This window comes from Equus caballus, chromosome 7 (genome assembly GCF_041296265.1).
Source record: "Equus caballus isolate H_3958 breed thoroughbred chromosome 7, TB-T2T, whole genome shotgun sequence".
Classification (NCBI taxonomy): domain Eukaryota; kingdom Metazoa; phylum Chordata; class Mammalia; order Perissodactyla; family Equidae; genus Equus; species Equus caballus.
The window spans coordinates 64,008,989-64,033,934 of record NC_091690.1 but is presented as its reverse complement, the minus strand read 5'-3'; the positions used below and the strand labels follow the sequence as shown (position 1 = coordinate 64,033,934).

At 40.6% G+C, this 24,946-nt stretch overlaps 1 protein-coding gene across 50 annotated transcripts in view; it reads right to left on the bottom strand.

Annotated features, from left to right (window-relative positions):
• DLG2 (discs large MAGUK scaffold protein 2) overlaps positions 1-24,946 on the bottom strand; it is a 1,837,299-nt gene that overhangs the window by 227,756 nt on the left and 1,584,597 nt on the right. For 2 of the 50 annotated variants that reach the window (XM_070274299.1, XM_070274300.1), the window contains exon 1: positions 13,610-13,920. The exons of the other annotated variants lie outside the window; for them this stretch is intronic. In XM_070274299.1, coding sequence (XP_070130400.1) covers positions 13,610-13,697 — 88 coding nt within the window. In that variant the 5' untranslated portion in view covers positions 13,698-13,920. Of the gene's footprint in view, positions 1-13,609; positions 13,921-24,946 lie in introns of those variants that run through there. 50 annotated transcript variants of the gene reach the window in all.

Sequence of the window (24,946 nt, the reverse complement as noted above, 5' to 3'; positions counted from 1 at the left end):
TGAATCAGAATCTGCATTTTGACAGGATCTCCACGTGATTCATATGCACATTAACATTTGAGGAGTCCTAATGTAGAATGTACACATTCTCACTTTTAAGAATTTCGTGTTTACTAAATCTATTTAATTGCAAACTAAATTACCATATAAAAAGGAAAAGATAATTAAATATACTAGGCAGATTATCATACTTGTTACACAAATGCTTTCACATGGTTTTCCACTTTAATTCTTTTAACAATCTTTAAGATCTTACCTATTTTGTTAATGCTAAGGAAATTGTCCACAGCAGGCCAAAAAATCACATCTCTAGGGCGGGATTTGAACCCAGGAATTCCAGCTCTAGATCCCCAAAAGTTCCCTGTAAATCATGCTGCCTAACTAGAGGAATTCAGAAGGGCATTTGAACTTGGAATGGTCAGGAAAAGTAGAACTTGAACTGAGCTTGAACCGAGACTTGAAGAATGGGTGAGGTTTGCATAAAAGAGGGATTTCCAGAGTAGAGAAATAACAGGCATACAAGCACTTGGAGATTGGCAAGTCAAAGTATTTTTCAGGAGAAGGCTGAAGAAAATATTTAAATGCAGGGTTCATGTGCCCACGGAGCAGCAGGAAGAAGGAATGAAATGATGATGGAAACCAGATCATGGAGGACCTTGAAAACTAGGCCAAAAGTTTTGGCTATTTGTTAACTCAGGGCATAAGGAATGTGTTTTCAGAAGATAAATTATTCCAGCTTCATTCATTAAGATTTTATTGTAGATTTTGATACGCAATGGTAAATATGCTTTAAAAAGAAGAGATGGATAAATTCCAAGAAACGCTTTTAAAAACTTTCTACACTACTGCACTGGGGCATTTGCACTTTCTGTGATTCTGTACCTGCTTCATCAACAGCTGGCTATATCCCAGGAGACCTGACATCACTGTTTCCTGACAGGGGTACACAGAATTTGCCAGAGCACTTGAGAATGTGCAAGGATGGAGGAGCATTGGCTAGGAACACAGATTTTTCTTTAAGTAGGGCATTGGGTAAAATGATTCACCCCTAGAGTATCAAAAGAGTAAGTAAAATTGCCAGAACAGACCTGCAAATATACTATTAAGTCAAAGATGTGCGAGTGAGAAGTGTTTTTCTATTAAGGATCACAAATACAGCGCAAATTGACTCCTAAGCAATTTCTTAACAAAACATAAACAGCTGGTTGCTGTTTAAATTAAGAATAGGAATCTCAAATGTAACTGTATAAACACTAAAAGATATCAGTTTAATATTATGTGAAGATTAAGAAAAAGAGAAAATGAGAAACAAAGGGAAGGAAAATTGAGGAAGAAGTGAAGGGACTAAAACATAAGCAGATGCAGAGGAAATGGGGAGAAAAGAAGATAAAGAAGGAGTAAGAAAAAGACGGCACGATGGGAAGACAATTTATTGAAAGTTATCAAGTTTTTTAACACCATTATCTACTTTAATAATGATCTAACTCCATGTGGTAGATATTATACCCATTTCATAGATAAGGAAACTGATACTTCTAGAGATTAGGTAATTTGCCACCAAATCACATTGACGGTAAGTAGTAGAAGTGGAATTCAAACATTTCAATCTATTCAACCCCCAGGAGATATTGAAGTAATGTCAGTCAGAAGCCAAACCACGTTAACAACCTCCCTAATATCCGTTTCCTCATCTGTAAAATGAGGTAGTACTTGTAAAGCTACTGAGTACAGTAAACTCAAGAAATAATAGCTATGACGCTTTGAAAAGGATTAGTTGGCATACTAACTGCTCATAACTACAATTCTAAGTTCTCCTTGCCTCTGATTCCAAGTTTGAGGATCAAAAACTCCTGGGAATCCTTGGTGTTATACACACAGGTTGCACTGTGACTAATTAAATACACATTAAGTTTAATTCAATGTATCATTGTATCATTAAGTATTATCACTATCAACAAAATCTAAAAATACAATCACTTTCAGGTCCTTAAAAAGGAAGTCCTTGTATTCAAGAGGGCTGGGAATGACCATGAGTGTGATCCTTACAGTCTTCCACCCAGAAGAGGGTAGGGAGAGCAGCCAGTTGAGTCCCAGATCCCACCTCTTTACCCTTAGACTAACGATCCTCATCCCTGTCTTCTTAATGATTGTGGTCTCTCCTATCCATTCTGCTCACAGCAGAGGAAAGTGATTTTTTCTAATGGCAATATTGATCCTGTCACTTTCCTGCTTATAACCATTTAACTAGCCCCATTGCCTTCACACTAAAGATCAAACTCCAGCTGGGCATAAAGATCCTTCTGTGATCTGGGCCCTCCCTAGCAATCTAGGTTCCCTCCACCAGACAATGGTCTAAGATCCAGTCCATTGAACTACTTTCACTTCCTGGAACAGCCTGAGAGCTCCTTCTTGCTGTCCTACTTTTTTCTTACAGTTTTTGCTCCTTTCCACTCTTCAGGGCTAATTTCTCAGAATTTCACATCCCAGTTTTGACATTTTTTTCTCCAGGGAGGCTTCTCTGATCATCTTATCAAGCTGAGTTAAAGGTTCCTCATTCAGCAGACTATTAGATCCCCACAGCACTGATTACATTGCATCGCAATTGCCCCACAAGTGGATTCTAACCTCTTTGAGAGTGGAGACCACGTCTGATTTGTCCTCCAATGCCTAACACCATGTCTGGCACATCGCAGGTGCTCTATAAAGATCTGCTCAAGACATTTTAAAACTCCATGAAAAGAGTCCTATCTTTAGAGGCAGGAGCACAGTTTTTGTTTGTTTTGTTTTATTTTTATTTTAATGTCCTGCAGAAGAAAATTATACATCAATAAATCTATAGTCAGAGCTCCAAGCACAGAGACAAAGCAGTGAAGAGAGCAGGGTCATTCAAACTGACCAGAAGGAGTCAGCAGCTCTGGCAGTGAGTCCCAGGGTCCTTGGCCAGGTCTCTTACCCTCGTCTCTCGGCTTTCCCTTTCCAACCAGTGGAATTAATACCAGTTGCTCAGTTTTTCATTTTGACAAGAACTTCAAGGTCCTCAGTAAGTTTTATATGGAGCTGGTGACAAAATTTAATTAATAGTTCAATGGGCATTGCTTTAGATGTGCTGTTTTTAATGTGGAGTTTATATAATACCCATCCTTGGAGGTGCACAAACTGTTCAAAGTCCTTTCCATTTCCAAATGCATTCCAAAAGGAGTCAGGTCACTGGCATGGATTATACCCATCTTTTAGAAAGGAACCTAAAAACAGAGAGGTCAGGGATGATTTCCTTTTGAGCACATACAGAAGATTTTGGAAGAGGGCTGTTTTCTTTCTCTAATCCCACTTCTCTCTTGCCATCATACAGACTCCTTTCATGCCATCTTTAACACTTAATTGTGCTTTTAAAAAATCTTTCTTCTTCTACTAGATTTAAGTCCTTGCAGGCAGGGGCTAGGTCTTACTCTTTTTTCTGCCCCTACCTTAGGATCTGGAATTGTGTAGGCATGCAAAAAGTGTTTGCTGAAATGTTTGCCCAACTCTTTAAAGTTCTCTGCTGACTATGTTCTTAGGCTTACTGTCAGGGAAGCATCTGTCTTGTTATTTATTGAAAAAGAATCTCAGCTTCAAAAGAAACTTAAATATTTTCTGATACCCACCTCCTCTCCCCGCTAATTCTATTAATCTGCCATTCTGCTTCAACTTCCTCAATGAAATGGAGCTCCTATCCTTTCAAGGAAGTGCAGGGTACCTCTCACATTGAAAAGTCTTAGATTTTTCCTTTGAAGCGAAAGAGGACATGATTTGCAGAGCTGGCTCCCAGCAACACCAACATCAACACAAACTGAATAAACGCAATCCTTTGCAATTTTAAATTTAAATACATAACTCATCTAATGAGTTAAAGTTTTGCTTTGCACTTTAACAATAGAAGAACCACTTAAAGATATTTTTCCAATAAATAACTCCTAGATACTAATGCAGATGCAAATGTCTCTGGGCATTAATGAGTTACTGCCACATCTTAAAGGAGGCTGCTAGAGAGACAGGAGCAGCTGAAGGTTTTGTAGGGGCTTAGTCACCCGGTTCAATAGTGACAGTAGGAAATGAGCAGAGAGGGAAAACAAAAATAAAAACAAAAGCAACTATTCAATAGCCCAGATGGAGAAAAATAGTCCATAAGCTAATTGATTATAGCTATCATGACAACTGATTACAGTGTCTGCCTATAAAAACACAGGGCCAAAAAAAAAAAAAAAAAGCACAAAAAAATGCATGGTCCTGTTTGGCTGCCTTTCATTGGTTTGTTGGTGAAATACCCTCCAAATAGATGACGCAATGCAATCCAGCCCTTCTTTGGTAACAAACAATTTGAAACCAATGATACGGCAGTTGTAGTGGGAGTTCTGGTCTGCTGAGCACAGAAAGTTAGGCAGTCTTGCTGAGCGTGGTTTGGAATACCTTGGGAGCCAAGTGCTATGTCACACTGCTGTGTGTAAAGGTGGAGCCTTTGGGATACATCTTTTGTGGGCCCAAATGACTTCCAAAGGATGACACTATTAGGACTGCTGATCCACTGTCAACTGAACCATCTGCATCCAGGTGTTTCTTTAGGATTGAAGATGATTTGCCCTCAAGCCAGCTCCCCCAAGCCCCTTGGTGGCTCATGACTGCTGGTGGCCCATTCTGCTCAGGGGATTACAAACACAAATGTAATACATACCCTTGGGAGGATAGATAGAGCATAAACAGCAAATTACAATGCAATACGATGAATTCTTTGATGGTGCTCTAGGGGCACAGAAGAAAGGGCAACTCACTCTGCTGTTGGGCAATTGAGGGTAGAGAAGTCTTCTCAGAGCAGGTCTTTGGCCTTCTTTATGTCATTATGAGTTTGTCAGACATGTAAAACACTTAGCATAGGCTCTAACAAAGGCTAAATTTTTAAATAAAGAAACATTTTGTTATTTATGAAAGTAATGCTATTACCATTAATTGGGAGGAAGGGTGTCCCAGCAGGGAAACAATGCACATGAAGGCATTAAGAAATATCCTATGCTGGAAACAAGGAAAGGTTCTCTGTGGCTAGAAGATGGAAGGAGTGACAACGGAATTCTCATTTTAGCAAGATGACTTTGTTGGCAGAGCGGAAAGTGGATTGAAAAGTTAAGAGAGGGAGGTGAAGTCAAGGAGGCCAATTAGGCAGCTGTTGTAAAAAGTTCAGTCAAGATGAGTGGGATTATTCTCTGAGGCAACAATACAGAGGAAATTAGCCCTGGGGTGAAAAGAATCTGTAGCAACCGGCTTCTAACACACTGCAAGGCCAGTGTGCGCCTCCCAGGCCAGGCCAGTCTCTGGGCAAGTGAAGGTCACGTTCACTTCCAAACAATCACAGCCAGGGCTAGTTTTGTTCTTAGACTCTGGCCCCTATAGGCACTAGAGCAGCAGTTCTCAGCTCTGCTGGCACCTCACCCGGGAACATTTTTATAATGCAGGTGCCTCAGCTCCACTCAGACCTATTGGATCAGAATTCCTGGGAGGATCTACACTTTTTAAATGCCCCACAAGCTAGAACTGAGAGTGGTGGCCCAGTCACTAGTCAGGCATAGCAATCACTCTTATTTCAGTGCCTTTCTCAAAAAGTCTCCAAGTGAGTGCAGATGGTTGAGGGGACACATGGTGACTGGATGCAGGTGCCCCTTGGGCAAGCTGATCATTCCAGAGGAGGTGGGAGGTGGCACTGTTACCAGAGGAGCAAGCAGGGCCCTGCCACTATGTGACTTGAGTGTCTTGTTCTTGAAATCTTTGAAAATGCCTCTTAGAATACCCAAAGGAGGTATTCCAAAAGAATATAGGGGGCTGACTCTACGAAGGCAGACTATAATGCAGATTCTCAGTCACCAAATGACAATCATAAGAAGGCAGAAGACAACACAGTTCTTAGCCTTGGTCCCCCATGAACGGGGTGGGTAGCTTCTGTCAAGTTCCATCTGGATGTTACACTCTGACTCTGCAATCAGAACTCTGCACACTGTAGGCAAGACAATCTTAGTGAAAGGATGACATCCACTTGAATTATGTCTAGGTAACTAAAATGGTTTCTGTTTTCCAAGCGCTTACTCTACAAAAGATACTACTCTAAGCGCATTGTATTATCTACCTTGTTTAAGACTCTCAAAAAACCTGGGAGATAATTATTACAGTCTGCAGATGGAGAAATGAGTTTCTGAAAGCCTGAGTAACTTGGGAAAGCTCGTCCAGCTCGTCGAGCTGGGAACTGACAGATCCAACCGTGAACTTATATCAGATAAAACCAGAGCTGATCACCACCAGTCTGTTACTGCTTACATGTCTCCGGGATTCATAGCCCATCTTCGAATACAAACTCCTTGAGATCGAAGACCAAGTAAAGTTTACGATTATCTTTGAGTCCCTCCCCCAGACATCCTCCATATATATATATATATATTTATCACTGGATATTAAAACAGTGAGAGAAGAGGACCAGGGAAATCCTGCCAACACAAGACCCCTCTCTCTGTTGCCCACAGGGTCTGAGCATCCCTGGTGAAGGCAAAATTCAAGGGCCCTCCTCTGTCAAATCCTTATCCTTCTCTCACAGGGGAAGAAACCAAGCGACCCCGAGAGTCCTTTCAGCATTTAGAATGTAAAGCCGTTGATGAGATTATTACCTTTTAGAGGTGAAGGCGGGCACTCAGAAAGAGAGGATTTTGATAAGGAAAAAAGTAGCTGGGTCTTTAGCACATATGAGGATCAGAGTTCAATGACTTGTTCAAAGCCAGATTTTAACAGATATGCCTTTACCTGCTATTTTGGACCTATTATACAGGCAGGAAGAGAAGGGGGATAGTTGTGGGCAAGGCTATAAGGATGCTGAGGCTGCAAAACTGAGATCAGTGTGAATGTATTAATTTATTGATTCATTCAACAGACATTTGTTATTGAGCAACTACAGGCAGTTTCGATTTGCATGGCTCCAATATGCACGAATTTCCATTACTGTGATTAAATTACGTAATGCCAGTTCCCTAACAACTTGATTCAAATTTCAGTTACCACAGTATATTAACTGTGAGTGAGTAAATAAAGTATAAACTTGCCACTAGCTCTTCAGTCCACAAATTACTGCACAAAATCAGTGACTCATCATGTCACTTTTTTCAAAGTGTCAGTGATGGGTCCCTGCACATCTGTTATTCAGTTCATACTCTGACAACAAAGCATGCAGCCGTTTTGCTTCCTTATCTCCCAGTGATAAACCCACATGACATTTTACAGCAATGGATAATCCAAAGGAGGAATTCGCCAACAAAGATGAAGGTGTAGCAAAGAAACAAAAAGTGATAATCCCGTAAGTGAAATTCAAATGGAACAATGGAATCACAGAAGATACAGCTTATGATGGGAATGTTGACACTGCCACCCTTTGAGAAACACTGGATATGCAGCCAGGGGAACTCAGTAAAGGCAAACATGTTAACATACGTGAGTAAAGTGGTTGGGACGTAAAGGATGAAGACGTCCAAGAGGAAATACCACCAGCAAAAAACTTCACATTAAAGGAACTCTTAGATATACTTTATAATATTGAAAGTGCAAAGGATGAAAGGTTGAAAGCTGATCCAAACTTAGAAGGGACTGTGGAAATTTGCCAAGGCATAGAAAAGATGCTCACTGGGTATCGTAAGTTATGTGACTGACCCAAACTACTCTTTTTCACAAAGAAATAAAACACTTTGCTTCTCAATGTTTCTAATATTTTAAATAACAGTGTACCTAACATTCATTGTACTATATTTTTCATTTTCCCATGCATTTGTAGCCAACAAAAAGAGAGTTTTTAATGTTTTAGACAGAAATTTTGAAAGGTCATAGACAATGGCAGTTCTTCCCATTGATTAAGATGTCATTTTTATGCTCTTAGACTACCATGTAAACTGAAGAATTCATGTGTCACACGTGAGGCATCAGAAAACACAGCCCCCGCCCTGTTGGTGGTCTTACATCAAACAAATTACTTCCAAAAACCTGTGATTACTTGTTCTACGTTTAATGGCGGTGCTAGCCTAGCTCAGAGCACCCATAAGGGATTTAGAGAACTGTGGGAAGTAAAATTGGAAGGGGGATGGAGAGAATAAAGTAGCAAAGGAAGTCCTGACTTGGGGGGAGCTCCAAATCTGAGAAGAACGCAAGTCTCCCCGGCCCAGCAGGTCTGCTTTCTCGGCGACTCGGGGCTGGTTTTTCAACTGGCTGCCAACAGTTCAGATACATATTAGTTGCCACCAGAATGCAGAGATACAGGTTAAGGTTCCTTCTAAAAAATAATACAGAAACTAGAAATGCTAACGGGTGTCACTCCAGTCAACTTGTGTGAATAAAGTTTCTTAAAACCAGCAAAGCGTTTGAATGCAAATCTCTCTGTCTCCAAAGCCATGGACATGTAAAGTAGCATCTGGGGCTGTGAAAGTATCTGTTCTTAAGGAAATCAAGTCATGGGAGTATATGAAATGACACAGCTGGCTTTATGCACTGGCTATGATTTTTAAGGCCAAAATGTATATTATGTTGGGTTGGTTTTAAATCAAAAATATGTTTGAATTTTTTATTTATGGCCCCTACCAAGGAGGATGTGGGGCTATGTGGTGGGCATGTGGCTGTGCCTAGGAACACAGCTAAGAGGTTGAAGGTCCTTAGCATTCATCTTGTCCAACCTCTGCATTTAAAAAAAGATGAAGTGAATTTAGTCTGGGGAGGCCAACTGTCTAGCTCCACACTCAGATTCCTGCCTCATAATAACAACAGCCAACATTTACTGAGTATTTACTGTGTGCTGGGCACAAGGCTGAGGGCTGCACATATGAAGCATTATCTCTTTAAATCCTCACAGATCCATGGAATAGTTACTACCTCATGACCATTTTACAGATGCAGAAACAGGTTCATGGTATTCTGCTGACCTCAACTAACCATGAGGGAGCTGGGATTTGAAATTAGGCAGAATGATCTGAGCTGACATTCTTAACTACTAAATTAAGATTGTTAATAAATTGCCTTTTCTGGATACTTAATCATATGTGCCAAAATAAGATAACCATGGTCCCTGTTCCCTAGGGGACCTTAGAGTCCAGCTTTTCATACACAACTACTAATTTTTAAACCTTAGTAAGTAATATAATTCCCATTTTACAGATGAGAAAACTGAAAGCATAAAGGTCATTGGTTTCCCAAGGTTGCATAGCTTGTAATTGGTAAAAGCAGTTAAGTCTACGGGTTCTTTCAGACACGTAGGCCTGCCTCCCTGCCTTATAACTATGCTCTCCCTCAGCAAGCTCCAGCTATCTGAACAGAACTTGCACGCATTGAATATCTGATCTGAAATCAATGTGGATCCTGGCGTTTCTGGAACCCATTTAAGTCAGCAGCCAGAATTTCACATTCCTGAATTTCTCTCTGCTACACAGTATCGAGTCCAGCAGCTCCCATGACACAGACTTACTATGAGGAGGCCAGTGGTGATCAAACCACAAGGAATGCGGTTTTGGGGCTGCACTGAAGCGGAGGAAGAAAAAAATTCATCGATTCACTATGTTTCCCTAGCACATAGATAGCAACAGACATGAAATGAACAGAGCAGCCTCCAGGTGTCTGCAAGCCGTGGGTGCTGAGCAATGCCAGGCATTGCTGTTCTAGGAAGGGAAAGGGAGGGGAATCTGCCGTCCTCTTTTCATTTCACTGGCCACAATTCCCCATGTGGTCTGTCAAGGAAAACAGGTCTGAGAAAAGCAGCATGATTCTCACCACAGCTCCTTAACCAGTTTCCAGAGGTTTCCAGCATAGCAGGCAGCTGCTTCCCAAATTCAGCTCTGCTCTCCTCCTCCTGGCTGAGTTGCTCGGTGTATAAACTCCGCCTGCCAGCACACACTCCTGATGCTCTTGAGTTATGCCTAAAGCCTCTTAGGAGAGAAGCAGGTGGGGCCACCTTCCCAGGCCGGTGGCAGAGATAGTTTGAGATGCTTTGCAACACAAAAGGGCCAATTTAAGAGATGGGATTACTTTCTCCATTCTAGCCTTTTAAAAGCAGTAACAAATCACTTTCCATATGTTGACTGTTTCACTCCCCCCTTTTTCTTTCTCTTAGCTGAAAAGGCCTGAGCAATGAAAAGGTGGAGGAAGTAGAAGCCTGCCACGGAGCCTGCTGGAGGGAGCCTTGAAGACTCCTCACTCCCAGATCCCAGCCCAGCCTCCAGCCAGCCGCTGCTGTTTGAAGTTCCAACACTAAAGCGTTAATCCAGTGTCTTCTTTTAAAATGTAGAAGAGAGTAGACAAAGTTATTCACACCGTAAAGTTAATTCTTCAGCTGGCAGGCTGGAATCTGCTAGCTCCCCAAGGTCAGGAAATGCCTGCTTAAATCAGCCTTTAGGTGGGAAGAGTATTCAAAAAGGGATGGTTTAGGGAAGTAGACATTCTAATTTCACTTTTTGTGTGGCAACATCAAGTCAAGAAACTTGGTCCCCCGAATCTGAGAAATTAAGCCCCTCTTCTCACCTCTTTGGAACCAGGAAGTCTCCTGACGCCAATAAGACCTCATTGTTTAAAGCTTTTCTGAATATTTGAGGATGAATAGCTACAATTTGGAAGTTAGGATGATTTTATTCCTACCTAAAAGCATTTTCCAAATATCCTTAAGGACACAATTTTCATATGTGCTGCAAATTTCTTTTTGTTTTGATCTGTACAGTAGATAGATGCCTGTGAAGCCAAGGTGCAGGTCCTGCTATTCATGTGCTGGCTGATTGATCAGTTGATAAGTGGAGCCCAGACATTCAAATTTCCTCTCTGAACTATTGATCATCATTGCAGTTCAGTTTAGTATGGCACTGTTTCCCTGTCCTATCTGCTACTACTCAAATCAGATGTTGTGGTCACCATAGTAACCACCCACTCTTTCTCCCTGTTATTTTGTTTATCAAACTTAAAGTGCACAGGCTAGAAAATCCTATTATTACTATTTTTTAACTCAGACAGGAATCAATCAAGCTCACCTAAGATGAGGAGTCATTTCAGCGTAAATGTTTTATTTTAAAAATCAGCTGTAAATGTGTGCAGCAGAAACAAATTATCACTAGGAAGACAGAACTAAGGGGTTGAATCTGCTCAATTGCTTGGAGATTTAAAAAGTGGTCAAAGTGGTTTTCAGGGATAAAATGGGATTATTACTAATATTTCTAACTGGTCTTGATGGAATGGATGCCTTGATGGGAGTGTGAAAGCTGTGAGAAAGTCTCAGAGGTTTTAGGTTAGGTCCTAAAACTAAACAAGGTCTGTTTAATCCACACCTATGGGTGTGGGAGTACATTCTTCTCTATGGATATCTTTCCCCTCCCACATAGATACATTAGAAAAAAAAGGTCAAAAAACAAATAAATGAATTTTCTTTAAAAGCAGTGCTCGCTCATTTATTTTATAATTAAATCATAGTCTGCCAATCATAGTTCTAGACGACAAGGGAGCACACCGAAATCAGATGAATCCCTGAGACAGGAGCCTAGCGTCCAGGCAGGGAGACAGAAAATCAATGAAACCCCCAGAAGGATGAGGGCTGTGCAATTACAGATTGCCTCCCTCTTCAGCACACCTCTTTGAACACCATGTCCAAGTCAGTCAGCCACAAGTGGGAGCTGATCACAGGGCAAGTCAGCTGTGAGATATCATATCTGCCTTGAAAGAAAACAGAGCATTGAGGAGTTTTCATCAAGAATCCTCTCTTTCTCTTTCTCCCTTTCTCCAGGCATCCTGAAACCATTGCCCCTTTTGGCTCCTAGAAACAGACAGTAATGGCCCCTGCAGATGAAAACTCTCTTCCTGCCCACCAATGTCTATTTTGTCTAAGACAGTTGTTCTGCCTCTTCCCAATCACCAACATGGACAGAAGATTGCAAAATGACTCTCCTGCCATTGCAAAATGATTCTACTATTTCCAACAGAAAAATTCTGGTTTGCAGGGACCAAGACTCTGCATGTCCTCTGCTCACTGAAATTGAGATTCCACTTTCAAACTGAACAGGCTTATTTTCATAGCCTGAACGTAGACAATCTTACCTAACACGATCAGCAAATCTTATTCCCTGGTTGAAATCGCCTGGGGACAGATTTTGAGCATACTGCTGATCAGTAAGCCACACAGGATCCTCTGAACAGACTTGAGGGACCCAGGGACTGTCCTAAGTAGAGGCCACCATAATTGCCATTCATAGCCATTACCAGTTGGTCCCTCCCCACCTTCGACTCCCCACTACCCAGGGCTAATGTGGTGTGCAGGGGTGAGGTTTACAGAGAAACTCAGGGGAAACTAGTACAACCAGATGCCTTTGGACTGAATGACAAAACATGGACCTACAGAAGGCCTAGAATGCTCATTGTCACTTTGCTCCCCTTTGCTCGTCTGCTGGCCACCTCTTCCTCCCCAGAAGCTCCCAAGATTTCTTTGTGCCTTTCCCAAAGTTCCCTGTTTCCTATTGTATTCAAAACTTTTTCCAGGGGGCTGGCCTGGTGGTGTAGTGGTTGCATTTGTGCTCTCCTCTCTGCTTCAGCAGCCTGGGGTTCGCCAGTTCGGATCCCAAGTGTGGACCTACACACTGCTCATCAAGCCATGCTGTGTTGGCAGCCCACATACAAAATATAGGATGATTGCCACAGATGCTAGCAGAGTGACAATCTTCCTCAAGCAAAAAGAGGAAGATTGGCAACTGATATTAGTTCAGTGTCAATCTTCCTCACCAAAAAAATCCCTTTCCAGTTCTAGTATTTTACATGCAAAGCAGAAAAAAGGATGAGGAGCATGGGGTCCAAGACTCTCACATTTGGGATTTAATTTAAAGCTCAAGACCAGGGAGTCTAGAGACTTGGTTCTAGTTCCACTTCAGCTGAATCCAGCTGGACAACTAGGCAAATCACCTACGTTTAGTTTTTTCATCTGTTAAACTGCATATTTAGTGAGATCAAACAAGACAAAGTGCTCAGTAAAATTAAAAATTTAGTACAAATGTCAAATACCACAGAACCATTGTACAGCTAAAGTCATACTATTGTTTTGAGAAGGTTTCAGACAAACTCACGGATTTTAGAGGGCATAAAGTCCTTGGTTAATGGCATGTCTTTCTAGTCTGTATGTCCCTCCTTGTCGACACTGTCACTGGCATAAATGAGGCTTTCTCCAAACTGGTTGCCTCCCTCTAATCACATCTTCCCTCATGCATTAGCCACACCAGCAGGTAGAAACCTCTTTCCAAAATGGTCACCTGATGTTGTCTCTCCTCTGTTAAAATCTGTCTTTTGCTGACTCCTCATCAACTTGAGCATAAAGCCTATGATCTTAGTGAAGCACATTGTCTTTCACAAACTTGCTCTCCTGACAGCCTCTTTTCTCACTGTCTTCTTCCTGGAGAAGGTGGTGACTTTGCACAGACAGCTCTTTCTACCTTTTTGTTCACTCACTCCATTCATTCTTCTAAAACACACTCAAACACTGCTGCCTCCGGGAATCCTTCTGAACTTCACAGACTGAGTTCACGACCACCCTGCTATCCCCACAGCACCTCCTACCTACCTCTTATTGCAGCATTTCTCATGTCACCCTGTAATGTTTTGGATCCTTGTTTGGCTGAAGATAACACAGGTACGACCCAGCGAAGCATTTCTGATGTCCTGGTTTTAATGAATCACGAAAGATTCAGCATAAATCCCTGGACACATCTGACAGCTCTGGGGCAAGGAGCCATCCCTACGCTACTTTCAGTAATGGCCTCTGTCATGCCGGCAACACCCTTGGCTTAAGTGTGAATCACAGACTCCTCCTCCACGAAACAGATTCAGTCCTGGGAACCCATCTGGTTCCTCCACTTTAACTAACTTAAAACTGAACTGCGTGTGGACTCCAGAGCCTGTATACTAGTGATGGCAAAGTAATATTACACAGTTGTCTTGCCCAGGAATAAATTAAGGTTGGTAGAACACCATTGCCCTGGATTTTGCTCTTTCCTTCTGCAATGCAGGAATAATCATTCTAATTTCCAGGAAGGGAGCTTCCAGGGTACTCTACCATGAAAATCTCTGAATAAATTATTTAGACAGTGCTAGGTTAGGAACAGTTCTAACCAGGAGAGAGGTACATAAGTCTGGAAAGCATATCTTTCTTGTAGATCAACTGCTTAGCAGGCAAAGTTAGGAGACTCAACTTGTCCTGCAGTTTCGCTTTAGCCTTATTCACTCAATGCCATGAAGGGTAGTACTATAAGTTACTCTGTAAACAACTCTAAATACAAAGTCTAATGCTGGATACCTCCATTCAGATCCAAAGCAAAAAAGAGAAAGGGGACCTTATGAGGCAGAAGTGTCATGTGGCACTTAAGTGACAATTAATGAATCAACAACAAAGGTAGGCAGAGTTTTCCAAAAGCATATGTCCAACAATAACAACCTCCATGTGGGACAGCCCAAGCCTCCCTGAAAAAGAAACATCCCAAGCCCCACCAGATTCATCATGCCTAGTCACACAGGAAGTGCTCTTCCTCCATGCCCGAGGCTGGGCACTGACACCCTGCGGCCTGGCGGCAGCTGACGCTTAGAAGGACTTGACAAAATTGACTAACCACATCACTTTGCATTAAGTCCTCCAAACCAGCCCGACCAGTCTTCATCTTCCTCTGTGAGCTGGAAAATACCTCCTCCTCCTGCTCAGTGCTGCTGGTAAGAACTCTCAGCAGTAGTCAGGTCAGCGGAGCTTCCAGGCCTTCAGACCCCATTCTGGGCAAAGTAGAATCAGCAGACTTTATGCACTTAGAATTGGATGTTTTACAGTTAAGCCGAATTGCCCATTTCTCTATAGAGTCATTCACTGCCAGATGAACATATGACCATTTGAATTTGTCTTCATTTAAGAAGAAAGAGCGGGGGGCTGGCCCTGTGACCAAGAGGTTAAGTTTGCGTGCTCCACTTTGGCGACCTGGGGTTCGCTGCTTTGGATTCTGGGCGTGGATCTACACACCGCTCATCAAGCTATGCTGTGGCAGCATCCCACACATGAAACAGAGGAAGATTGCCACAGACGTTAGCTCAGAGTCAATCTTCCTCACCAAAAAAAACCCCACAAACTTTTTTTTTTAATTGTAGAAACAATACAAATTCATTGCGGAAAAGAAATAAGAATTTTTTTAAAGAAAAAATATTAGAACAAAATATGTATTACCACTCATGGTTAATCATCGTGAGTATTTTGGTCATTTTCTTCTATGAACTTTTTTTTTTTTTTTGGTGAGAAAGATTGGCCCTGAGCTAACCTCTGTTGCTGAGCTTGCTCTTTTTGCTTGATCTAAATGTGTGAACCTGGGCTGCAGAAGTGGAGCATGTGAACTTAACCACTACGCCACCAGGCCAGCCCCTCTATGGATTTTCTTTTTTTAAGAAAGTTGAGATCACACTGCACAAAAAATTTGCACTTTACTATTTCATTTGCTATAACTGCACACATTTTCCTATGTTTTAGTAGCTCTTTGTCAAGAGTATTTTAATGATTCCTAAAAACTTTACTGATCAGATTTATTGTAAAATACTTAACCACTTCTCCATTGTTGAACATTTATGATACCATATTTCAAATTTGAAGATTGCATATTTAAGCTATGATGTATATGATATTCCCAAATAATTTAGATGACTAAATTTGCAAGGGTCAGAAACACCTAAACAATAGTCATTATATTTAGACTAGGGGTTATGAGTTTATCATGTGCAGTTAGCATACTCATTGGCTTCACATTCTGGTTTGTCCTCGTCCGAATGCCCTTCTGAGTTATGAAATCTCCTGCCCCAGTTTTCTTATCTGTTAAATGAGTGTAAGAGTTGTACCATCTGATAGGGTTATCATTAAATTAGTGTCTTTAAAGCACCTAGCCCAGCATTTGCCACACAATAGTCAATAAACATTAGCTATTTAAGAGCGATTATTGATGTTGTTAGTACTTTGTTATTATTAGATATTCGTTATTAGTAATTATTGTTATTGTTAGTAATTTGTTATTACTAAAAATTTGATTTTGCGGGGTGGTGGCAATGTTGTCAGAAGAGACCAAATGGAACTTACTAATTAATTTAGAGCTAACTGATTCTTTAAAAACACGTTCATTTAATGAGAAAGTCATTTTGTATTCTGGGATGTGATTCCAGAAGGCATGTACAGGAAGCTCTTTTCTGGAAAAGAACCCAGTCATGGGCTGGTGAAGTCACTGTTTAATTGAAACATATAATCTCAAGGTTGGTAAGTAGCTAAAGGGTCATTTTGTGTAACATCTCTCCCCTCACTTCCACCACATGCCAGGTGACCTTCAACTATTCTTTTTTTTTCTTTTAAAGATTGGCACCTAAGCTAACATCTGTTGCCAATCTTCTTTTCTTCTTTTTCTTCTTCTTCTCCTCCCCAAAGTCCCTCAGTACATAGTTATATATTCTAGTAGTACGTCCCTCTGGCTTGCTATATGGGACGCTGCCTCAGCATGGCCTGATGAGAGGTGCCACGTCCACACCCAGGATCGAACTGGTGAAACCCCGGGCCGCCCAAGCTGAGCGTGCAAACTTGACCATGGGGCTGCCCCCAACCTTCGACTACTCTTGAATGTCTCTCAAGTTGGGGGACTTATGACCTACCAAGGTAGCTCGTACACTTAGAAAATCTATTTTATATTGAACCAAAGTGTGTCTCTCTATAACTCCAACATATTGAAAATAAACTCACAAATCACCCCAAATAAGCTTTAACACTGAATTTTCAATACAGTGAAATGATGGGGCTCACAACTCCTAATGGATTTATTTTGGAGCTTAGAAGAGACTGGTGAGAACTCAAAGGCAGTAAAACCAAACTGCATTACTCAGACTTAGTGAGAAATTGAGAAGATTTATGTATTCACTATCATGCGTGCTTTCCTGCAAACTGAATAATCTAATATAAAAGGAAAGCTTAATGATTTTTCTCAGGAAAAAAATATGTGAAGCTGGAATTCTAAAGTTCAGATGGAAGCTGTTTTATAGTTTCCTGTTTCATCTGGGGAGAGAGGCAGCCTTGGGACAAGTTTTGGCTGGGTTTTGCAAGCTTGCAGCTCATCTTCTGATGGCGTCTGCTTCTCCGCGACTGAACCACTCTCTGCCCAGAAGTAAATGCTTAGAAATATTTAGAAACTGACAACAAATGGCAGCCTTGGTAAACAAGGGGCTATATGAGTCACTAAAGCCACTCAACAGAACTTAACAAAATTCATCATGTCTCAACACTGTGGATCATATCCCCATGTATTTGTGCTAGCCGTCAGGCATGCTTAACTGACATATCATTGGAAAAGCAGAGTTTCTTTGCATAAATGTTACCTGACTGCATTTGCTATTATTTTTTCCATACGCAGTCTCTAGCACAGAAACTGGCAAGTAGCTGATACTCGGTAAATGCTCAGTAGGCTGACTGAGTGAATATCCATCCCTAGGGGTCATAGACAAATGCCTAGTCCCTCTGACATCTGGTTACCCTGGTAGCTACTCAAACACTGCCAGACTGCCACTTGCTCTCCCAGCTTCTTCCTCCCCTCCACTGCCATCACTTCTTTCCTCCAGGCTAACTATTGCCTGTCCCTGCCATCTTTTCCTGTAACCCACAGCTTCAAACCCATTCATCCAAAGCACTTCCAAATGTGCTTTTATTTGTTTGTTTGTTTTCACAGAGGGAAAGATCTCAATTCAGATCTCTAAAGCAGAGGAAGCTCCTATACTATCTGTGCAGGTCATAATGAACTCAACATTAACATTCTTTGAGTAGCGTTTTTCAAATTGCAAATCACAACCCACAAAGCGTTGTGAAATCAATTTAGTAGATTATGATCAATATTTTTCTTTAAAAAAATAGAAAATATCAGAGTGTATTGCACATAGAGTATTATTTCATGAAATTTTTATTTCAATTTTTTAATTGTATGTGCCTGTTACGCATACATATATTAATATATTTATGCACATTTGTCATACACACACGCACACGCACATATGCAGGGCTTCCCACAGGGTGCACAGAATTTGGCCTAGGTGTTAGCCCCTATGTACTTGCTTGTCCTGCCACGTTTGTGTATGGCTCAAACTATACCCATGTGAGAGATGGTTTTGTGGATGTGTGTCCTGAGTTTTAAAGTAAATATATTTCTTATTGTGAGCTGCGTTTCAAAAAAAGTTTTTATATCAACATTGGCCAACTGGAGAGGGTTAAGAACAGAAGGTGAGGGTATCACAATCACGCCACATAATTACTTTCTTTGGCTTTTTTAGATAAATTATTTGTAATTTTATAGGTATTCATTTTCAAATGCAACTGAGAACTGCTGACCAGTAATTACTGAGTGAATTATTAAGTATTATTTTAATTTGGTACTCAAATTAGTGCATTACCAGAGTTTATTAAGGACTTCAATTTGGTATTGCTCCAAGAAGGCTACCTGCCATCTGGTGTTTGGCTATGTCACAGAGCTTCTTCTGCACAGGTAGAGAGGTGAAAATCCCAGAATTTGGGAGCAGGATGCTTTTTAAAAAGCCACTGCATCCTCAATGTTTTCTTGATTTGGTCATGCTAGTCATTTCCTATTATTGCTTTTAATTATAAAATTAATTTAGGTTTAACATTATTAAATTTTGTTTGTTATGAGTAATTTTGTTAACTCTTAATAATACATAATTTGTATCAACTTTATTTTGGCCTAACATGCTCCTATAATTAGGCTTCAAGACATATGCACACTTAAAGATAAATCATCCCTAAATAAGGGTAAATATATCTCTATTGCTAAAGCATATGCAAATATAATCCTCCCCACACCCATGATTTGTTTTTACAGTCACATTCTTCGTTACCAGCAAGTTTGTTTGCCACTGGAAGTTGTGAGTGATTGGGGTAAATGAGACAAATGGTGTTTTACCATTTCTAAGCGGACTGAAGTCTAAAAAGTTTGACATCCACTCATTTTACAGATGAAAAGACTGAGGTCCAGCATGGTAAATTGACTAATCGAGATGAGCAAAGGTACCTGGACAACAATTCAGCTCTCCAAATTCTCTGTCTCTGCCACCAACTCACTCTGACTCCAGCTACAGCCCAGAACACAGAGCCTGACCCAGAGCAGAGGCCTCATGAATGGGTGCTTCCTCACTCGTTTTACTTACTGTTAGGTTGAACAACATAAAACTACAGATTCATTAGGTCAAAAACTGTTAAACATTGGCACTTCCATATGGTTCAACCTAAACAGTTTTATTTTATTTTATTTATTTATTTTTTTAAAGATTGGCACCTGAGCTAATATCTGTTGCCAATCTTCTTTTTTTTCTTCTTCTTCTTCTCCCCAAAACCCCCTAGTACATAGTTGTAGATTCTAGTTGTGAATGCCTCTAGTTGTGCTATGTGGGACGCCACCTCAGCATGGCCTGATGAGAGGCGCCATGTCCTTGCCCAGGATCCGAACCGGTGAAACCCTGGGCCGCCAAAGTGGAGCGCGCGAACTTAACCACGCGGCCATGGGGCCAACCCCTAAACAGTTTTATTTTAATAACTCCTGCCTATGCCACTGAGATCTTGAGTTTCACATGAGGACCAGCACAGTATGTTCGTCAAGAACATAGATGTGAGCCAAACTGCCCAAGTTCAAGTCTCAGCTCTGACACTGCCTGGCCATGAGCTCTTAGCCAGATTACTTAGGTTTTCTGTCTCTTGGCGTCCTCAAAAGGGAACAGAATACTATATAAGTGTTTGCCTTTATAATTATTATTATTCCTAACACTTAACATATTCTAATCAGCCAGAGGAACTGATCAAATTAGGGCAACTTTACACACCTGTTCTGAGAGATGGCTTGGAGCATGGAAGTCTTTTGTACAAAACAGAGATTTTGGAAACTTTTTCCTTGGCAAGATTGGCTATTTATTTGTTTGACTGGCATTTGGCTTTATAGTTTCCAATGGTTCTCTCAAAGGTCCTATTTCTCCCTTCAGACAGCGTGGGTTAATAAAAAAATAGAGAGGCTGAAACATCCTAGCAACGGAAATCAACTGTATGATTTGTTGCTCTGTTTTTATTTTACCTATTTTTGAAAATGTGGTTGCTCCCTAAAGTGCCTGTTTATTCTCCAGGCAGTTAAACTAAAGTATTTCCCTAAAGAATAAAAGCATCTCAACTTGAAGAATAGCTTTATTTAGCTCATGATGTACAGAGAAGACAATAATTTAAGGGAAAATCAGAGAGCAGCAAAGTGATTCCAGTGCGACCTGATGCTGGCTAATTACTTCTCTATAGATGGCAGTGTTCAATTTACTGAGCACCTGTGCATGGAAGAATTTGGGACACTGTGGGTGGTACAACTCCAAGATATCTACATAACTCAAAAAGCAAAATAGTCCACCTATAAGCATCATTTTATTAGGTGAAATAAAATACGAGTACAAAATCTCATTTTGTAATTAACTGATAGGCCACACGGTAGGGCCCCAAAAACCATATCTGCTTGGATGAAAGCAAATAAACAGATCAGGGCATGGAAGCTGTGCCTCTTCAGAATAGGACTTAGAACAAGAAGACTTAGAAAACAGATGCTACAGTGATGCTGGGAAAGATTCTTTACCTCTTATGTATGGGGCTGGAATAAAATTAATATGACTCTTTTATCAGATAAATTATTTATGGGATTACTTTTCACATACTCCTACAATTTCCTACTGAAAATACAAATTCTCATGAAGAAAAATTGGATGGAATGGTAGGAAATCAATTAATTAGACAAAAAAAAGATGAGAGGGTTTGCTGAGAAAGGAACTTTCCTATTGATTGATTCTATTTTTTTTAAACCGTGCTTTGATTATTCTTGGATCTATACTTTTCTCTTGGATCTAAAAGACATATTTTCTACTTAGGATGCATTTCAAGTACCAAGATATTCAGTGGCAAGATATTTCAAACTGTGCTGTCTCAGGGAACATCAACTGGAAAAGGATAGAAAATAGAACTGTATGCTTGGTCCACAGTCAACTCTAGATAATTATCAAATGCATGATTAATGCAAACAATGAATGAATTAATAAAACGATGAATTAATAATTAATATTAATTAACTAATATTATATTAATGTCATAATTAATAATAATAATTCATTCATTCATTCATTGAATTGTTCCTAATAATGATTAGGAATAAAAGATTGTTCTACTTAGCAATACTTTTTGACTTTGGGGTTTCAAGCCACATTTTTCTTTTTAAAGATTGGCACCTCAGCTAACAACTGTTGCCAATCTTCCTTTTTTTTTTTTTGCTTTTTTTTCTTTTTCTCTCCAAATCTCCCCAGCACATAGTTGTGTATCTTTTTAGTTGTGGGTCCATTCTAGTTGTGGCATGTGGGACGCCACCTCAACATGGCCTGACTAGTGGTGCCATGCCCATGCACAGGATCCCAACCAGCGAAAACCTGAGCTGACGAAGTGGAGCGTGCGAACTTAACCACTTGGCTACAGGGCCGGCCCCTCAAGCCATATTTTGATCCATTCATTTAACATTCAATAATTTTTTCTTTTAAGAGATGATGGCTTTTAGAGCTGATATCTCTGGTTCCTGCCCTGTATTCAGCAAGACAGCTGATTCTTATCAGTCCCCCTCCCTCTTTTTTTTTGCTGGGAAATATTCACCCTGAGCTAACATCTGTTGCCAGTCTTCCTCTTCATTTTTCAAATTTCTCCTCCCCAAAGCCCCAGCACACAGTGGTATATTCTGGCTGTAAGCCCTTCTAGTTCTTCTATGTGAGCCACCACCACAGCACGGCTACTGACAGACGAGTGGTGGTGTTCCACACCTGGGAACTGAACCCAGGCCGCCAAAGTGGAGTGCACTGAACTTTAACTACTAGGCCATCAGGGCTTGCTCTAACATTAGATGATTTATTGAGTACTTTCCTCATATCAGGCATTATTCTAGGTGTTGGATATACATGATCTCATGAGGTTCATGCAATCTCAGTTCAGAAAATTGCTAGTTATCTTTAATCTATTCTTGGTTCTCTTGGTCCCTGGAATTTTCTCCTCGGCCATTCCACCTAATCTGTCAATTTTCTCACCTTTAAAAATAGCACAGTAATGTCTGCTCTATCTACATTATAGTGTTGTGAAGAATGATTAAGCTGGTTTGTGAAATGACTTGGGAAACACAGTAAAGGAAGTAAGTACACATGCATTATGAGATGGCAACAGATCACTGTGGTAAACAGCAAAGCCTCTGCTTGCAGACTGTCTGGATTTGAATCCCAGTTCTTCCAGTCACTACGGTGCTGTCTTGGGCAAGATATCTAACCTCTCCATCCCTCAGTTTCCTCATGCAAAAAGAGAATAATAATAGTACTGACCTGTACTAATTGGCTCATACAAAATACCATAGACTGGGCAGCTTAAACAACATAAATTTATTTTCTCACAGATCTGGAGGCTAGAAGTGTTGAGATCAGGGTACTAGTATGGTTGGGTCCTGGTGGAAGCTCACGTTTTGGCTTGCAGACAGCTGTCTTCTCACTGTGTGCTCATATTCCTTTTCCTCAGTGTGTCTGTGTATGTGTGTACATGTGTGAGAAAGAGTTAGCTCTCTGGTGTCTCATCCTATCAAGGCACAAATTCCATCATGAGGGCCCCATCCTCATGACCTCATCTAAACCTAATTTTCTCCCAAAGGCCCCATCTTCAAATACTATCTCACTGGGGATTAAGGCTTCAATATATGAACTTTGGGGGGACACAATTTAGTCCTTAGCAAGACTTCATAGAGTTGTTATGAGAATTATGTACATTAAACTATTTAAAGCATTTAAACTGTGCCTAGCACTTGGTGAGTTCTCAATAAATTCTTGCTGTTGTTATTTCTGGAGCCAAGGGAATCAAGAGGGCAGCCATTTAATTTATAAAGCAGACTGTTTAATAATACTGTTTATAGAAAATTTTTAGCAACCAAATTCAGTGACTTTTAAGATCTGGGTGTTTTAGGTAAGGGTATTCTCAAATATGTCAAAACAACTTATTAAATAATGAGTCAAGGGACCTCAGAGAGGTCTTTCCTTCTCTTTTGTCCCCTGACTTTTCACAATCCTTCTCTGAAGACTCCAGCTGGCTTATCTCTGGGAAGCTTCTCCCCTCTCTGGAACTCACTGCGCCTCTTCCATTTTTATTTCACTTTTTATGTTGATGGCATGGGCAGAGGAGAGTAGGAGAAAAGGAGAGGCTAGAATTTCAAACCTCAACTATTTAACCATGGAAGGCAGGGTTATTGATAGCAGCTTATTTTAAATGAAAATTATGCTCAGATAGTCTTCTACCTGAAATGGTTACCTATAGGTCAACTAATCAACTTGCATTCAATATAATGGTCTCCTCTGAAACAATCTTGTTTTCATACTTAAGTTATAGGGACCTCACTATAATATGGGACAGTTGTTTTTGTTTTAGAACAATTCTATAGTTGAGACAATTCTTCTTTAATTTGAGTTGAAATCTCCTTCTTTATAACATCTACCCACTGGTCCTAACTAGCTCTTCTGTGTTGTAGTGTTGGACACATAGTAGGTCTCTAAAAGGGTTAGATGAACTGAACTGGTTCTCTAGGTATTCTTCTGGACTTATAATTTTCCCATGTTTTCTTATTCTTCTAGTGAGGCTTTCCTACAAAATATTCCTCTTTTCTTCTTCACTTCCATGTATGTCCTCATTTGCTGTATTTCCTCTGCTCCAAGCTCCATGTTCAGGGACCCCAGAGGGAGATAGTAGAGGCAGTAAGAGAATGGCATTGAGTAGCTTATTAAAAAGGGTTAGTGATGATACCAATTCTCTTTTTCCTGATCATTCTGTGAGAAAAGGATGTTCACATCAAGTTTAGATTCCAAAGGGTCTGTGTTTTCCAGGGGGTTTAAACATACACCATCACAAATTATATCCTTTTGCTCTTTAACCCCAGCCAGCTACCATTACAATGCTTACCAAAACCCACATTAGCAAACTACTTACTGTCCATATTCATTTACCAATTTAGGTGCCTGGAGATGATGTGATGATGATGTGGTGTGATGTACAAAGCCAAGATTTTTTTCCCTAGTTGTTACATTTTAAAAGAGGGCAGGCTTACCCCAGAGGTTGTTCCCCAAGGCACATATTAGTCATATTTGGGCAACTGGCATTCTCGTCCACATGAAATGCACCTGTCTAGGACAGTCCAGCTGGTTTGGCTATGTTTTTCTAAATGCATTATGCAGAGAAGCTTTGAAATAATGTGAATTTGGTCTTAATTTCCTCTTGCCTCAAAGCAGCAGGAGATATAGTCAGACTGGGAAGCTGTGCTCTGTACAAAAACGGACAGAATTCTAAGTCATCAGCTATCACTAAAGTTGGTCATCACCTTCCTCATCCCTCTGAAATCTGCTTTGCTCAGAGATTCTCCATCCACCCAAATGCCTTGGCATGATATCTAATTACCACTTCCTGTCAAGCCCATCTCTTAAGTACTTCTCCAGCTTCACTGTAATGCATCCTCATTGTCTCCCAACTGGACCATGACAGTAACCTCCTTGATTTATTCTGATACATCCTCCTCATTGCTATCAAGGTGGACTTTCAGTACACAAATCCTGCTCAAAATCCTTTAAAAGTTACCCACTGTCTGTAGCAGTGAGCTCCAAAGTGCTGGGGGGTGAGCACAGACCAAGGAGTGACAAGGTAGTGCACATGTCAGGAAAAATATAGCAGCACTTCTATTTATATTATCTTTGTCTCTTAAAATTCAGAAATCAAGCCTTGCTATATTCAATATGTGGATTGCTGCTGATGCTTTCACTCAGTCCTTCTGTCAGT